This window comes from Rhinoderma darwinii, chromosome 3, assembly GCF_050947455.1.
Source record: "Rhinoderma darwinii isolate aRhiDar2 chromosome 3, aRhiDar2.hap1, whole genome shotgun sequence".
In the NCBI taxonomy this organism is placed as follows: Eukaryota; Metazoa; Chordata; class Amphibia; order Anura; family Rhinodermatidae; genus Rhinoderma; species Rhinoderma darwinii.
Window position 1 is genome coordinate 262,400,701 of NC_134689.1, and position 18,020 is coordinate 262,418,720.

At 37.2% G+C, this 18,020-nt stretch overlaps 2 protein-coding genes across 2 annotated transcripts; one reads left to right on the forward strand and one right to left on the reverse strand.

The window, feature by feature from the left end:
- Positions 1–1,351: 1,351 nt before the first annotated feature.
- Positions 1,352–2,284, forward strand: LOC142750431 (olfactory receptor 6N2-like). Its single transcript, XM_075859432.1, has one exon. The coding sequence runs from the start codon at positions 1,352–1,354 to the stop codon at positions 2,282–2,284; it is 933 nt and encodes a 310-aa protein (XP_075715547.1).
- Positions 2,285–2,565: 281 nt separating this feature from the next.
- On the reverse strand, positions 2,566–15,769 carry LOC142748056 (cathepsin L-like proteinase). The gene is made up of 7 exons (XM_075855180.1): positions 15,667–15,769; positions 11,582–11,724; positions 7,491–7,679; positions 5,575–5,757; positions 4,924–5,083; positions 3,769–3,886; positions 2,566–3,204 (listed from the first exon to the last, which is right to left on the reverse strand). The coding sequence occupies exons 1-7, from the start codon at positions 15,767–15,769 to the stop codon at positions 3,102–3,104; spliced, it is 999 nt and encodes a 332-aa protein (XP_075711295.1). The 3' UTR covers positions 2,566–3,101.
- Between the last annotated feature and the right edge of the window lie 2,251 nt (positions 15,770–18,020).

Consider the following 18,020-nt stretch of genomic DNA (forward strand, 5'->3'; position numbering starts at 1 on the left):
CAAAATGCAGAACCTTTTATGCATGATTGCATTATTTGGGCATAATATGGTACGCCTTATACAGATACCATATTTTTCTCAAATAATACAATCATACAGTGCCCATATAAGACTGCCCAATCAGTAAACTAGGGTGTGTAGCTGCATCCTGTGCAGCTGCCTATCTATAGATTTGGGCACCAAATGTATCAGGTTGCAAATTCTGGGTGCTCTGCCTAATGGGGCCAGTGTTGCCCCCTTTGGTAGTGGCAGGTAATGCAACCTTTGTGAGCCCATATGTCGCACACCCGAAGGCCAGCTGTGGAAGTTAATCTACCCTCTCTACATCATGATGCAAAATTCTATCGACTTCATTAAAGTCTTTGAACTGAGAGTGCTTTCTGTTCCTTTTTATTCAGTTTAATCTATTGTGAAAGATTTCACTATTACATTTGGTAAATCTCTGCCAGCAATGAAGCTTTAGTCCTGCACAGAATCATTTCATTATTCTCTTTCCCTCATTTTTTTAAATCATTAGTTAATTTCTTTGAAAAACGAAGGGTTAATCGTGGAAAATATAGAACAAGGGATTGTACAAGATATCTGAAGCATTAGTTGTGGGGAATGTAGAAAAACTGATGTCGCAAGATAGCAGCACACGTCTGAATAACTTACTCTCATGCATGTGGGTTTTATTGGTATAACAAACTATATGTACTGTAGTTGTATAGTATTAGCTACAGTATGTCATCATTCATCGAAAGGTATGAGGGCCCTCAGTAGACTTGTAAGCCACAAAACAATAATCTGAAGATGGCACACAACCAGGTCGTAGAAGTATTTGTATGTGTGTGTATATATATATATATATATATCCTCACACACACATATATATATATATATATATATATATATATATATATATATATATATATATATGATATGATATATAGATGCTTGAGAAAGGCCCCATGGAGTAGGGCTGAAACGTTGCATGTGGTGAATAAATCCACTTTTTTTACTATCAAGGTGTGCTGTCTCGTATTTTGAAAGGATTTACTATATATATATATATATATATATATATATATATATATATATATATATTTAAACACTACATTGTCAAAATATCTCTGGAGGAGTGGAAGCAGCAATGTAATTACTATGTATGTATGCCATTTTTTATTTTTATTTTTTTCACAGGAAAACTCAAAATTGAAATCAACAGGTATATTCAAATAGGTTCAGTTTCCATACTCTATATTACCTATTGGTCACAATGAATGGATTGGCAGTTCTGTAATGTTTCTGGTGACATACGGTAGGAAAATTGCTCAGTTTCTCCATTCTAATAATACTTCCAAATGCTACCATGAATCAAACTGTTACTGGATTTGTTATTTTGGGATTTTCAAGCTTGGGATCAATGCGTCATCCTATCTTTGTAATTTTGCTTTTCCTTTATTTTCTAATAATCACTGGAAATCTAATCATAGCTCTTATTATCTGGGTTGACCCACATCTGCATTCACCCATGTATATGTTTGCAGGAATGTTGTCCTTTCTAGATATATGTTACACTGCGGTCATAATTCCACAAATTTTGATTATCTTTTGGATTGGAAGAGTCTATATTGCCTTCAGTGGCTGCCTACTTCAGATGTATTTTTTCCATTCTCTGGGGATAACAGAAAATTATCTTTTGACTGTTATGGCCTATGACCGCTACATCGCCATTTGTAACCCTCTAAGATACTCCACTATCATGACTTCTAGATGCTGCAAATGTCTTGTATTTGCTTGTTGGGTATGTGGCTTCATGAGTCCGGTGACCAAGCTGATTTTAGTATCTTTTCTACCATTTTGTGGAGTTAATGAAATACACCATCTTTTCTGTGACTTGTCTCCTCTTCTACACCTCGCTTGTGCAGACACTTTTCTCAATGTTATTACTGACTTTGTCATCAATTCTTGCATCATTATTTTAACTTCTACATTCATCGCCATGACCTACACAAAAATCCTGATTACAATAATTATGATGAACAGTGCAGAAGGACGTAGGAAGGCATTCTCAACATGTGCAGCTCATATCACTGTTGTGCTGATATTTTTTGGAAGTGTAGCATTCATGTACATAAGACCACAGCGAGTATATGCACCTGTATATGACCAACTGATAACTATTAACTATACAATTTTGACTCCATTATTAAATCCTGCTGTGTATAGTCTAAGAAATAAAGAGATAAAGAAGGCAATCAAAAAATATCTTCAGCGCAGAGGTATTAGTCGTAGAATATAGATTAGTCACTCTTACTCTGGTTGGCTTAATACAAAGAACATTTTGAAGAACAGTCAAGATTACAACTTAGAATTTTGCTGAGGAAGTGGCCCATAGAGCTACAAAGAATTGACCTGGTTCACAGTATTATTATTGTTTAATATTGTTAATATATAAATACAACATTTTAGAACAATTTGTCAGTCCTTACTGGCTGAGACAATATGGGACCAAAGAACTGTACTGAAAGAGTAGAATATTATGAAGCAATTAGATTATTAAAATGTGAATTATTCAATAAGGAATACAATTTTACATCACATTTGTTTGGATTACTACTTTTGTTCGGAATACTACACTACAGGTGGGTATTGGGTGGGAAATATTGTTATATTCTGCACAGTAGTTCAATATATTATTTTATGCTTCTGGTCTGCAGCAAACCTCTAATGTATCAAACTATATGCTCAACCTATTCTCAATGGACTGGACAGCAGTTTAACCGGCAGTGTTACATTACATTGCTATATGTCTTGACTTTAAAAGTTTTACAATCTTCTTGAAAAAGACAACTCAATATTTAAGGGAGATCTTTAGGGGAATTACATTTTAAAGTTCCTCTTCAAATGTATTCGTAGTAAATTAATGTACATCAAATGTGCTTTTGCATGTTCTCTTTATTTATTCCAACCAACAAATATACAATTAACAATGTGAACCAAAGTAGATATATATTGCTAAGCTTTAGAGGATATGTACAGTCAATGTAGCAGTGAATACAGGGATTTGCCTCATGACATTTCAAATGGATTGGATTGATTCTTCAGGCACTAAAGAACTAGCGTGTCATGTCCACAGAGGAAGCATCTGTTGCGATACCACAGAGGTTAACGTTACGCCTCATCTTCACATAACCATTTTCACCCCAGTCTTCACCCCAGCTGTATGAAAAAAAACAAAAGGAAAACATAACAGAAAGCTCACAATTAGACAAGACAACGAATCCTTTACTAAACCATATCATATTTGCATTATAAATTATACCGAGAAAGGACCATCCTGGTTTTATTTAATAACAACCCCCAATTCCTACCCTGTGATTAGTATTTAAACAAACCGCTAACAAAAATGATCCTGAAATAAACGAATTGTGTGGGGCCCAGAGCTAAGAAGACGGTAAATAACACCCCACAACTATTGATTTGGATGTTTTAGTGTACTAACTTTGCATTGGGGTTCATATCTATAAGATCCAGCTCTGAAATCAAGACGTGCTTATGTTTTAGTTTTCCATTTTAATATCAGGACTCACAATTCATCTAACTTTTTACTTTCCAGTAATCTATATTTTCTTCTTTATTCCATTCTGTACCATTTGTTAAATACCCTGAACAACTTTCTTCGACCTCTATAAATGAATTCACCTGCTTTTACAATACTGTAATCTACATACAATTTATCAAAGATATTGCTAAATTCTGTGTGGTTACCAGGAAAGAACTCACCTGTTCCTTACTATCCAGTAATCTATATCCTCATCAGCGTCTTCATCATGTTCTGTACCATATCCCACAACTATGACAGCATGGTTTGGCTCTGGAGTGCATTCGCCATCATAAATACCTAAAATAATAATGCATATTATACATAGTCTAACGTATATTAATCTATTGATATATAAACTCTTAAAGTGTAACTAAACGTTCGACAAACTTCTGACATGCCATAGTGACATGTCAGAAGTTTGTAAAGGTGGAGAGCACGGAGACACCCACCAATCGCTAGAACGAAGCAGCTGAAGCACTCGTGGGAACACTCAGCTGCTTCGTGTCTGTTCGGGTTTTTCCAGAAATAAATGTCTCGTACGGACTCAATAGAAAGTCTATGAGCCCGTTCTCCGATACATCGGCTTTCCGGAAAAAAACGAACAGACACGAAGCAGCTGAGCGCTCACACGAGTGCTTCAGCTGCTTTGTTCTAGAGATTGGTGCGGGTCTCCGTGCTCGGACCCCCACCAATACAAACTCCTAATATCTGTATATGGTTTGTATACTCTGTTAAATTAAATAATTCACCTTTTTTATATATATATATAAATAAACAAAATAAATAGCAGGTCTATAATGAGGCCTTGGATTTTGGCATCTCTTTTAATCGAATAAAATAAATGGTTTCTGACACAGAATCTATTGTTATTATTATTATTTGTTAAATATGTGTAGGACAAAGTGAACAAGAATGCTGTTGATGTGAATGAGTCCATTAACCCCTTAATGACCAGCCTATTTTAGACCTTAATGACCAGGCTATTTTTTACGTTTTTCCATCGTCGCATTCCAAGATACTACCTCTGGCAGCTGAGAGCAGGGAGATTTGACAGCTCCCTGCTCTGTTTACTTATTCCAATGCCGCAACGTAAAAAGTCTATGGCATCGGAATAAGGCCCATTAGTGACCGACGTAAAAAGACTATGGGCCGGTCACTAACGGGTTAAAGTGGACCTGTCAGCACTGAGCCTATTGCATATAGCTGCGTACAAACTGGAAGTATGCAAGTTTCTCAAAATTTTAAATGATCTAGTTTAAGTGGTATTAAAGATAATTCAAAGGACAAAAGGTTATATAAACTGTTAAATTTGACTTTTATCAGATATAACTTACCATCACGGTACAACTGAAAGTCATCACTTGCATCAATTCCAACTGACATTGGTCCATCAAATGCCAGGGACAATGCCATATTTTCTTCTCCAGGCAGAATGTAATATTTAGTCAGATTGAACGTTACTGCATTATCAGGCTTGTATGAACATGCCAAGTGCTGGATAATATAGAACAGAATTGATTGTACAGTTATTAACAAACTGAATTGCTAGCATTTACTGTACCCTAAAAATGTTTTTCTACTTTACAAGATTGTTTTTGTTAAAAATGCAGACAGTAGTTCGCTGATAGACGTAAATATAAATACATTTTAAGGGTATTCTATGTAATGCTTTATTGGAAGTAAATTTCAGATTATGTTTTTGAAGAAAAGGCCTATGACCGTGGTAGCCAACTGCTATAGGACCAATGGAGAGAGAGGGGCCTATTGCCACAGGCATTGCAACATTAGCAAACAAGGGAGATAGGGAACCCGCCCTAAGGTCGCATAATAGATTTGATGTTTTGGGTCAAACAACTATCAGTTCTCCAGATGGGGGGCCTCATTCTAGGCCAAAAATAAAAAATTACTTAACTTCTCAATCCCCTTCTAGCATTTCACGTCTTTTTTTTTTTTTTTTACATAATTAAAACATGGAAAATGCTTACCTTGTCTGCATATTCATAATCTTTGGCTTTCATGATGCCGTGTTTTGATATATACGCCATGGCATTCTCTGGCAATCCTCCACAGCAGGCATCATTTCCGCTGTCGCAGTCTACAAGCTGCTGCTCGCTGAATTCAACAAGCTCCTTGGTCTTGATACAATGATGTGACTCGAATACACCCACCTTAAACATACAACATAACCTTTTTGAGTCTCTGTTTTTTTTCTGGTAACCTAGGTAAGGGAAACTATGCAATAATAGGGAACTTGTGTCTATTGTCTTTGAAATGCTGTTTATAAGGTCAATGCCTGTGTAAAACAAAAATTAATGATGAAGAAAGAGAGTTATTAGCATTTTCTTAGGTCTCATTCCGACATGGACCAATAGTTTTTGCGATATTTTTTTTATATGGTCTTACTCATACCAAAAGACCTATATACTGTACTGCATGCAAAAACACATTAAAGTTGTGGAGTTTGTATGTCCTCTCCAGGTATGTCTCGGTTTCCTCTGGGTATTCTGATTTCCTTTCACACCTTAAAAGGATACTGATAGGATCACTTGGAATTTAGATTGTGAACTCAAATAGGGACAGGGACCAAAGTGAATGATGGCAATCTGTGTACCACACAAGGGAATATGTTGGGACTATAAAAATGAATAAAATAATTAATGGAAAAAAAACACTTCAGAGGAACATTCCCATAATAACTTTGGACATCTTTGACATGTAAGTGGTTACTGGGATTTAAAAAAAAAATTGCAGTAAGTTTCAGGCTGCAGCCTTTATTGATTCTCTGACCCCCTGGATGTTCAGTTTGCAACCTGCTCCTAGTTTGTGATTTTACATGTGGACGTATACCTCCCAGTAATACATGCTAGGTGTGAGGCCTGTGTGTCCAGTATGCTGCTGTCTTCACCAGCTTTCATGTATCAGCAGAGCTTAATTTCTGTTTTCCTATTCTACAGCCCATGAGGGATCTCTTCTACCTTGTGCTGACAGACACTGATACTGAGGAGTGTGTGATCCCACTGCACAGGCTGCCATGGGTTCCCTCCTCTCTCTCTTCACTGATAGCCTGTGTGATTTATCTTTGCCCTTGCAGGCTGCTGTGTGTGCTATCCTCCCTATCTACACCGATTCAGTAAAACCTATGTGATCTTCCCTCCCTGAAGTCTTGGGTGTTTTCCTCCCTCTCTACAATCAGATATGCCGTGTACAACGTCCTTCTACTCCCTACTGCTATTTTTAATGCTGAGAGAAGGGAAGGGGAGAGCAGGGAGAGGCAGCAAAGCCACGAGCACTGTGCTGTTGAAGTTATGTTAGACTGTACAGCAGGAAAATGGTAGGACATTTTTTAATGAAGACTATTTAGAAAGTTGATTAATTTTGCATTTAGGAAGCAAATGAACAATAAAAAAAAAGAAATCAGTGCAAAGGTTTCCATAGACTTTAAATCACTATAAAACCCCAGAGTTAAAATGTGTTATGTTCCTATATGCTAACACTAACTAAAGAAATGAAAAAAAAAAAAAACAGCAGCAGGACATAGAAGAAAAGCAGCAGCAGAAAAAAGGACACAGAAATTTATTTTTGGAAACATTTTTCTAGAATCTTAAAAATGTGTACTTTTTTTTTTTTTGCAATTGATAACACTCGTAAATCCGCTTCTATTCTGTAGTAAATGCCTAGTATATGATTTATCTCAAATTTCATTCACTAAATGTTGTAAACTAAAATAAATGTTGTCTGTGACTTCATGGCAAATCCATATAGATTTCCAGTAGAATAGAGAACAATGACTACTGATTGCTATATCCCTTTTCATATAAATTCTTTAGTTCAAGGGTCAGTATCTTACCATGTTTCATATTATGTCCTTAAATTTTAATAGTACTTCAGAAAGTTTGCTTACGGTGGCAAATGCCCAGCAAGATCCACAAAAACCTTGATCTTTTACACGGGTCACACATTTCGAATCCCTCCAGTCAACTGATTCTGGTATGTTGAGAGTTGTGGACGACACCTGCACAGGAACATTTTTCTGGGATGTTGATTTTTTATTTGAAAGAAAGCATTTCCTGGAAGTACGTTCCTCTGGTGTCTGAAATTATAAAAAAAATAAATATAATATGCAATATAACAAAAATATTCAATACACTAATGACAACAGCAAGAGCTGCTTGATATTTTTTTATATGCGCATTTTTATCATACTTGTTGTGAGTATAATAAAGTACGTTTTTGCTTTCAAATAGCGTGTGGCATTGGCGTAAGGCCACACGGTTCGTCGTTGACACCGTTTCGTTGTGGTTTTATTGCGTTTGTAAACCGCATGCGGTCAACTGCATGCATTTTTTTGTTTCTGTAATGCTGCAGTTCTGTTGTGTTTTTTACGTACATAGTTTGTGGACATAGTTTTCACTTGTGTTGAAGTTTGTTAGCTGCTTCCTGTATATAGTTCATTACAAGGCATTGCAGAACTTTTAGCAAAAACGCAAGCAGTTCAGCAACAACTTTGGCAGCGCGGTCATTAACCGCACGCGGTCGGATATTATGAAGATGCAGTTAACTGCACAAAAACACATTGTAATATAATAGTAGCAGTCGGTCCATGTAAAGGGAAGTGATTTATATATTTATATCTATATACATGTGAGTGTAGATATGTATAGATTTGTCCCTCCAGAAAGGTGTATAACCATCCCCCTACTAGATAATGTTATTCCATGAGGCCCAGGCCCCTCCCTTTCACGTGCATGAGCCTGTGAGGTCACACAAATGTGCACGGGGGGGGTTTAACCCGTTAGTGACCGCCAATACGCCTTTTAACGGCGGCCACTAACGGGCTTTATTCTGATGCATATGCCTTTTTACGGCACTGCATCAGGATAAAGTAAACAGAGCAGGGAGCCGTCAAATCTCCCTGCTCTCAGCTGCCAGAGGCCCCCAGGTCTGCCTGGAGCGAATGCCTGCTAGGTCATGCCGGAGGCATGACCTAGCAGATGCCTGTCCGTTTTAAACGGACAGGCAGTAATACACTGCAATACAAAAGTATAACAGTGTATTATAATAGCGATCGGAGAATCACATATTAAAGTCCCCTAGTGGGACTAGTAAAAAAAAAGTTTAATAAAGTTAATTTGAAAAAAAATGTGAAAAAAAAAATTAAAAAACCACCTTTTCCCCTTACAAAATGCTTTACTATTAAAAAAACAAAATAAAGTAAAAAAGTTACACATATTTGGTATCGCCGCGTCCGTAACGACCCCGACTATAAATCTATTACATTATTTAACCCGCACGGTGAACGCCGTGAAAAATTTGATAAAAAACTATGGAAAAATTGCTTTTTTCTGTGAATCTTGACTTTAAAAAAATGTGATAAAAAGTGATCAAAAAGTCGCATCTACTCCAAAATGGTACCAATAAAAACTACAAGTCTTCCCACAAAAAAAAAAGCCCTCATACAACCGCATCGGCGAAAAAATAAAAACGTTACAGCTCTTCAAATATGGAGACACAAAAACAAATCATTTTGAAAAAAAAGCGTTTTTACTGTGTAAAAGTAGTAAAACATACAAAAACTATTTAAATTTGGTATCGTTGCAATCGTAACAACCCGCTGAATAAAGTTATTGTGTTATTTATATCACATGGTAAACGGCGTTGATTTAAGACGCGAAAAAGCGTGGCGAAATTTCAGGTTTTTTTCTATTCCCCCCCAAAAAAAGTTTATAAAAGTCAATCAATAAATCTGTCCCCCAAAATGGTGCCATTAAAAAATACAACTTGTCCCGCAAAAAACAAGACCTTATACAGCTATGTCGACGTAAAAATAAAAAGGTTATAGCTCTTGGAATGCGACGATGGAAAAACTTAAAAAATGGCTTGGTCATTAAGGTTTAAAATAGGCTGGTCATTAAGGGGTTAAAAGGACAAACAGTCCCAAAGTTCTCGCTCTCTTTGTTCCTGCTCCCTGGCTCCACTAAGGGTCTCCTCTTCCCTCCTGGCCTGCTCCTGCCCCATGGCCCTGATGGCCCCACACCAACCTTGGACCAGATGAACTGCTAAGTATCTTCTCCCCTATGCTCCCAAGTAACCCTTTCTCTCCAGCTCCTCACCTGCACATTCCCATACCCTGTTCCCTGAGTTCCCTAAGTAACCCTTACAGTCCTGAGTTCCCCTACTACCCCTTGTGCCCTGAGTAACTTGCTAGCCCTGCTTTACCTGTTTAACCATTTCCCACTATTTACCTGCTACACAGCAACCCATTCCCCTTGTTAACCCATTGTATAGGGAAAGTTATATTAGGAGGGAGTGTGACAGAATACAGTGTTCATGTACATGTGTATTGTGTTGTAATGTAACTGTATTCATATGTATGTTTAGGTATGTGGGTGGAGGCATAACATAGGATACCGTGTTTATACTGTACTACGTATAGTGTGAGTATACTCAGTATATATTCACGTGTTATATGTATTGGGGTATACTGATACTATACGGTGATCAGTTACTGTGTTCTGTGTTTAGTTTGGTGTATTTTATATGTAAGTGTGATTTATTGTTAGTAATAAATATTACCCTTTATTTACTATACAATTGTATTTATTGTACGGCCTTATTCCGTTGAGTAGAAGCAAAGCAAATAGACGTTAGTATAAGGAAAAGGTAGGGGAACTAGGCATAACCCTAGTGACCCTGATTATAAAGGGGGTAGTAATAGTGGGCGACCAAGTAAGTGAAACCCAGCTATTATGCCAGCACTTTTACACACGTGAGTGAGTGTGTAGTGAGTATTCATTATATATATCATTATATATATATTGATATATATTGAGCCCTTTTTCAATCCATAACAAAAATTTCACCATTGACTTCTATTGAAAAATTACTTTCTGCGGTTCAATAACGCAACATAAACGCAACATGGCCGCACTGTGTGGCCATCCCATTTTTCTATTAGCCTGAAATAGGGCCTTTTTTCCACTCTGCACATTTGGTTGGAGTTAGAAACACTGGGCTCAGAATAACTTCTGCAGAAGATTGTATACACAGAGCGGTTTTCCATCTGCTTCATCGAGGCAAACGTTTGTCTACTTTCCCCGTGTGCACACGAACCCAGCTGAGTCTCATGTCTAGAGAGCATCTGAGAGGTGAAGTATATAAGTATATAGCAAGAGCAATTTATTATACTATTATATCAGTTGTGTCTGTGGATACACATTTAAAAGACCTTCTGCGGGACTTGATCTGGAGGTAAAGTATTATGTACAAGTTTAGGTTTAGCTAGGCAAAATATAATGAGATCCATGCATTCGTAGGTGTCTGCACAGTTCTGTAAATCCTGTGTTGCTTTTTATATATACTATCTTGCTTTCCATCTTCATCTTCTTACTTAAAGCGTACCTAAATTTTCAGGGCTATCATTTCGTCTATACACTGCACACATAGAAGAGGAGAATCCTGCTCTCCTATCTTTCTATCTATCACATATATAGAAGCTGCAGCAGCATGGAGGACATTATACAGCAGTAATGAGCTTTGTAGTTGTGAATCCAGCACTGGCGCGACATATAACACTTACCAGGAAGATGCTGCAGCATCTGTCTATGCCTTTTTCACTATACTCCTGCTCCCTCCTTTCCCTCCATAGAAGTCTATGAGCAGTGTCTGTGTCTCTCCATTCTCCCCCCTCTCCACATACTTTTATAGGCAAACAGTGAAGAGACACATCCTCACTTTCTGCAGTCTGTCAATTCTGCTCTGTAACTAGTAATGGATTTTGCTTGACAACAGGGGCTGAACCACAGATTACAGGAAGGGAGACACCTAGTGGCCGTAACTTCACATAGAATTTGCATGGATAAAACAACTGAATTGTAACACTAAGTAAATTACAAAGCTGATCTATGTCAGGTATACTATTACATTAGCATAAGTTATTTAAAAGTTAGTGTCCATTTAAGGCTTGACTATTATTAGGCTAGTTTTTAAACTCACCATATCTGCAAACTTATTCATGGCCATTCTGTATGTGGATAGACCCTGTTCGGCCAATTGATTGTGTTTCTGCACTTTATGCCAGGTTGCCTCCCAAGCCTTCCTTCGAAACATTGCATCATGAAGAGTATTATACTCCTTATCTATATTGTGTTTATGAAATAAGATCAATAGTTAGTCCATCATTTATTATGTTTGTTTATGGATTATTACATGCTGCACAGTAACGATAAAAGTGAGGGGTTAAAAAAATAAATCTTATATATTTTAATTGGCCACTCATGAGCCATTATGCATAGTGAAAGAAAACCATTTTCATGAGGTCATAAGGTCACTTTGTTGCTTAGATATATGTCCACCGAACCTGCTATTTTGACAGGATTGGCCAGCACTCCCCTGACATCTGCCATAGGATTTAAACATCCTCTATCCTTTATTTACTTAGGAGATTAGACTGTGTTTACATTTGCATTTGAGATTTTGTTAAGAGCGTCGATTGCAAATTCTGGAAAAAAAAATGTTGGAATTATGTACACCATGACGGAAACCAGACAAACCCAATTAAAGTCAATGGGGTCCATTGAACTCCGATAGGGTCCATCGAACTCCGATAGGGTCCATCATGTGACAGATCCGTCACAGTATTGGATTCTGTGTTTATGCTCCTATGACGGAACAGAAAAACGGAATTCATAACTAAATTCCTGCCAGAGATCTCTCTATAGAAATCAACATGCATGGGGGAGTCGGCAGAAATAGCTGTTTGCTGAATGAGCGTTTAGCCGACAGATATTTAATGTGTATGGCTAGCTTAATATATATATCTTTTTTTGTTTTATTTAACATGTTACAGATAATGTACAGTATAAAACAAGAGAGTAAGGTAAATGTGGTACACAGACCAACATCAGGATCAGTTATACAAAAGTAGTACATTATATCTGGGTAGTAACAAATATAGAGACAACAAAACAATACTATAGCATAACTGCGTCCACATAAAGTACTAATCCTGAGTGCAATCAATACTGTATATCACCCTGAGTTTGCAGAGCAGTGGTAGATTCTAACCAAAGGTCTCAAGTCTTGTAGAATTTGGTAGGGCATCCTCTACAGTGGTAAAAAACGTTTTCATATAACACTAGAGAATTAACTAAGTTTATCCAAAACTAAAGAGAGGGCGTTCTGTCAGACATCCAATGCATTGCTATGGATTTATGTGCAAAAATAAAGTTTCTCTTAAAAAAAAATGCGTATGTGATCGGTCCACAGCCAAGCAAAACAATGCAATTTTAGGATCTAGTGCAAGTGGGCCAGGTAATATAGGACTTAGAAATTGAAATACAGTGAACCAAAAGGTGGTAAGGTATGAGCAGACGCATATCAATTGACAAAAATCAGCTTCAGAGCAATAAAATCTGTGACGTATTGGGGTCAGATAGGATTGATGAATAATGTTTAGTTGAATTAGATGGTTATTGATTACAAGAGAAACATTTAAATGTGATTTGAGAAAGGTGTAGAGGTAACTTTGGCTGACAGCAGGTGAGTATGTAGCACTGATATGAGTCCTTTAGGCCCTCTGGGATTTTAATATTCCAATTAAATGGTAATCAGAAATGGGAATTAAGGGAGGAGGAAATTGGGTATTGAGGGCATGTTGCAACTGGAAGTATCGATACAAGTGTAGAGAAGGTATTTAAAGTTCGTGCCGTAATTGAATAAAGGACAACAGGCCCTCATCGAGCTAAATGTCCCCTAGTGTTCGAAGTCCTAGTGTGGACCAGTATTGAGGGTCTGGTAATGTTAACAATGATGGTGAGGTAGGGTTATGCTATAGAGGGATGTCTGATATTACATCATTAAAATGTAGTAACACCATGTCTATTTTCAATATTGAAATAGCTAGTATTTGCAGAGGTAGTAAATCAGATAATCTAATATATTCAGGTGTTTGCAGAAAGCTAACTAAAGTATGACCTGGTATCTGTTGGGCTAAGTAGAAGTCAGCTAATGGTAATGGAGACTATAGAAACCAAGATCTAAGATTTCTCAACTGGCCTGCTTTATAATAACTTAAAAATGGGATAAAGCCATACCTGCTTGAGGTTTAGGTCTAAGCAATGTAGGGAATATAAGTTTGAGCGGGAAGAACCTCAAATAAATGTTATAATTATTAGAGTTCAAAGACCGAAAAAACTCATATGTACTGGAACTGGCATATGTTATAAAATGTAAAGATATTTGGGTTGTGTAAACATCTTAATCAAGTTAATCCGACCTGCTACTGACAATGGCAGTGTAGATCTCAATTTAGGCTTAACCAGTTCTAAAAGTGGAGTTATAGTTACTTTGATTGTATCTGAGGGATCTCGGACCATAACCACACCTAGGTATTTGAATGAAGTCACCACCGGTAAAGTACTTTGCGATACTAGGGGTCCAGTATGAGATGTGTGGAGGACAGCAGAATTTTTCCAATTAACATACAGACCAGACATTTGAGAAAAGGTGTCAATAAGATGCACAGTAGGTGGTAACGAGGTGTTAGGGTCCTGGAGAAAAAGGACCATATCATCTGTCGCCCCAGGAGATCCCAGTCACCGAGATTAACAATAATAATAATAATAATAATCTTTATTTAGCTATTGACAGGCTGAGATTAAATGGTGGGGTAGAACTGAGACCTGAAACTTTAGATTTCTGGCAAATATGCTAAAGTGTAAATAGATGCGAGGGGGTATTGCAGCAATCAGGGATGAAAGTGGAAAGATATGTAGAGACCAGAAAGAAATTGAACAGGTATTTTTTTTCCTTCTACTCTACATTGTATACTACGGAATATGATGGAAGGGGAACGGAGATAGAGTACTACTTAGATGAATGTATTGGGCCCAGTCTGACTCCAGAACAAAGCCTTATATTGGATGCTAGGATAACATTAGAGGAAGTGGTGAAAGCCATCAAGGAGATGCCCAGTCTTAAATCACCAGGACCAGATGGACTCCCATATGAGTTTTACAAAACATATAGTGATATATTAGCCCCATTGCTTCTAGGAGTCTTTAATAAGGCACTGGAATCAGATGTTCTACCGGATTCAATGTACCAGGAAGAGTTGGACCCGGGAGCTTATCGCCTGATCTCTCTTATCAACTTTGATGCTAAGATCCTGGCAAAAATCTTGACAGGAATTTTGGCTAGGAACATAGCTTGTATTGTAGGGAAGGATCAGTGTGGGCTTATGCCCAATGAATCCACTAACACTAATATTAGACACCTCTTTGAAAACATGGAATTGGATTTGGGAGGAAGGGATGCTGTCATTGGATGCTGTTAATGCATTTGACAGGGTGGAGTGGCCCTTTTTGTGGCAAACATTGAATAGGGTTGGGGTGCATAGTAATTTCTGAAGGTGGGTTAAAATTCTGTATAGGGAACCCAGAGCAAGGGTCCTAGTGAATCAAGGGCTGACAGAAGAATTTATTTTAACTAGGGGCACACGACAAGGTTTTCCTCTCTCTCCCCTCGTATTTGCATTGTATTTGGAGCCACAATACTGATAAAAATAGAGAGACCGCAGCACACGTTTCTTGTGGTATCAAAAGAGTGTAAAAGATTGCTTATATTCCTCCATAATAAACAGCGACGTTTCAACCCTAGGTGTGGGTCTTTTTCAGGAAAAAGAACCACAGCTAGGGTTGAAACGTCGCTATTTATTATGGTGGAATAAAAGTAATCTTTCATTCACACTCTTTTTATACCACAAGAAACGTGTGCTGCGGTCTCTCTATTTTTATCAGTATTGTAGAACTAGACATGGACCGCACATCCACTTGTTTTGATCTATAGCTGCTAGGCAAAAATTTATAAACACGAACATGAGGTTCTTTGGTAACATTTTGAACAAATTGTATAAGCCCTCTTGCCACTTCAGGGCAACCTCTCTCTCTATTTTTATGTCTATACCTGGAGTCGACTGGGCTACGACCTAATACTGCGTGCACCGTACATATACCTGAATTTTGAAAAAACTATCTTACATAAAGGAACTGGGTCTGTGATGTGCTGCTATTTTTCCTCACCGTGTTTGTTTTTCCATGCTTTCCATTCCTGGTCTAGAAACTTTGAAGATAGGACACATGCAATGACAGCAGACAAAACGAGTGCGAGTTTCTCCAGATGCATCCTAGAAAAAAAGGTTTAGAGAATGTTAAAGCTTAGAATGTCCACTTTGAGATAAAATTAAATGATCAATATAAATGAAATGGCCCAAAATCAACAAGCTACATTTATGGCTTATTGGCTGCATAAGGAATGTGTTCTGATAATAATAATAATAATAATAATAATAATAATAACAATCATTTCTATGCTTCAAAAAAGAGGCTAGCTGATTGTGGGGGACCACTCCACTAGCTTGCCTCCCACAAACAGCTGTAATTGGCAGGGTAGCCTGGCGGCTGTCAACAGGCTTCCAGAATGGTGCTATATAAATTAAACTATATTGTATTTGAATAGTATTTGTCTAACCAGATATCCATATAAACCATTATGTCTATAGAGAAATAAATAAATACAACTCAGTAAATTATTTGATTGTGTTTAGAGCATCCTGTGTTTTTAGAATATCAATACAGGGGGTGTATAAGTAGGTATACAGGGGAATATTTTTCAAACAGTCTAAAAATATTTCATTTCTGAAGAGCACTATCAGAAGTGAAAGCTATGCTGTGATTGGTTGCCATGGGCAACAAGGACATTTCTGTGTTTAGACTGTTTGATAAATGTCCCCCAAAATTTATATTCCATTATTCAGATAATTAAGTATGGATGGTAATTTAACAGATGAACTACAAAAGTGGATAATCAAACAATATTGGAAGACCGAGAATGCTAAAAAATCAGCTTCCTCTTATTCGTTTCTATATAGCCCTCAGAGCGCTACATTCTATTTCTACATTTGGATCTCTACCCCTTATCAGTTTATTTTATGTAGCGCTCTATGAGCCCTATGATGCTACTGTCTAACTCCCCTCCAGATTGGGGATTCGATTTGGGTTTACAGTGCTTACAGTAAACACATGCTAGTTAAAATAGCTTAACTACCATGCCGATCCCACAGACATCTTTCACCGTTTACTACGGCTTTATCAGGGGACTGGGATCTTAGAAATGTACTGTACTTGTCTAAGATCCGAGTCCCCTGATATTGAATATCCAAATACCTTTGTTGTATAAATGTATAAGACTATTGTACATAGCCACTAGGTCCATTGCAAGAATTAATTGTAAATATGCATTCTAATTTAACATAGAATGGAGCGAGTCTGAAAAATACAGGGCAGAAACACTAGTAATAACCAACAGCTGTGATTATTTCCATTTTAATGTTCAATATAAATAGTAAAACATATGAACATAAATCAATCCTTAGATCTCAGGATTCTACAGTTTTTTACTATAGTAATTAGTACCACCAGTATAAAAACAGCATATAACGTGTGAGGTTTTTGCAGCAGTATTTTTTGTGCATTCCCAAGCATAATACTATCACCTGGGCTCCCCATGTGTGAACTTGGAAAAGAAGGGTTTCATTATCACATTTTATTGACTACAAAATTATTAGACATAGACACATTTTTTGATTGTTGAGGTTTTACAGCTTACAATGTACCTGTTAAATGAAGTATTAAGTATTTAATAAGCATATATCTCTAGCTGAGGCCTGCTTATTAGTTGTGCTGATGACGTATGTAAACATCTAGAAGTGCAGACTTATTATTTAAAATTGTGATAACTCTGGGGGCAATTTATCAACCTTTCTATGACAGTTTTTTGGTGTAGAAAAGTTACAAAAGGCCCAAAAGTCGCAATTTACGTTAAAAGCTGTGCCTTTTGGGAATTTTACAGCAGCTCACCACTTTTGCTCTCTGCGGCCCATCCAATTTATTATCATTTACGTCAGAAAACTAGAGTGAATTATAGCGGAAAACGACATTAGCTCCTACTCGGTGGGACGAAGCAAGGTAGAGTGTCGGGCACCGTACATAGTTACATAATTACACAGTTGAGAAGGTTAAAAAAATACAAAGCTCCATCAAATCCAATCTTTAATCCTACCTTGCCCCAATAGGGGAAATGCTCCAAATATGGCAACCATAATAAGTCCCTGGATCAACATACATCTCCAATACTTCTAACTTGTAATATTATATTTTTCAAGAAAGGCATAAATGCCCTTCTTAAACTTGTTTAAAGAATCAACCATCACAACAGCCATAGTTTCACTGCTCTCACAGTAAAGAATCCCCATCTGTGATGATGGTGAAACCTTTTTTCCTCTAGACAGAGAGGATGCCCCATTGTCATTTTTACAGACCCAGGTGTAAAAATAACTTTAGAAAGATCTCTGTACTGTCCATTTATATAGTTGTAC

Excerpts from the sequence above, each read along its gene's own strand:
- LOC142750431 (XM_075859432.1), top strand. The coding sequence starts at position 1,352 with ATGAATCAAACTGTTACTGGATTTGTTATTTTGGGATTTTCAAGCTTG.
- LOC142748056 (XM_075855180.1), bottom strand. The coding sequence starts at position 15,769 with ATGCATCTGGAGAAACTCGCACTCGTTTTGTCTGCTGTCATTGCATGT. Across the intron at positions 7,680-11,581 it reads TGAATAAGTTTGCAGATATG|ACACCAGAGGAACGTACTTC; the intron begins GTGAGTTTAAAA and ends TTATAATTTCAG. Across the intron at positions 3,887-4,923 it reads CTTTCAGTTGTACCGTGATG|GTATTTATGATGGCGAATGC; the intron begins GTAAGTTATATC and ends TTATTATTTTAG.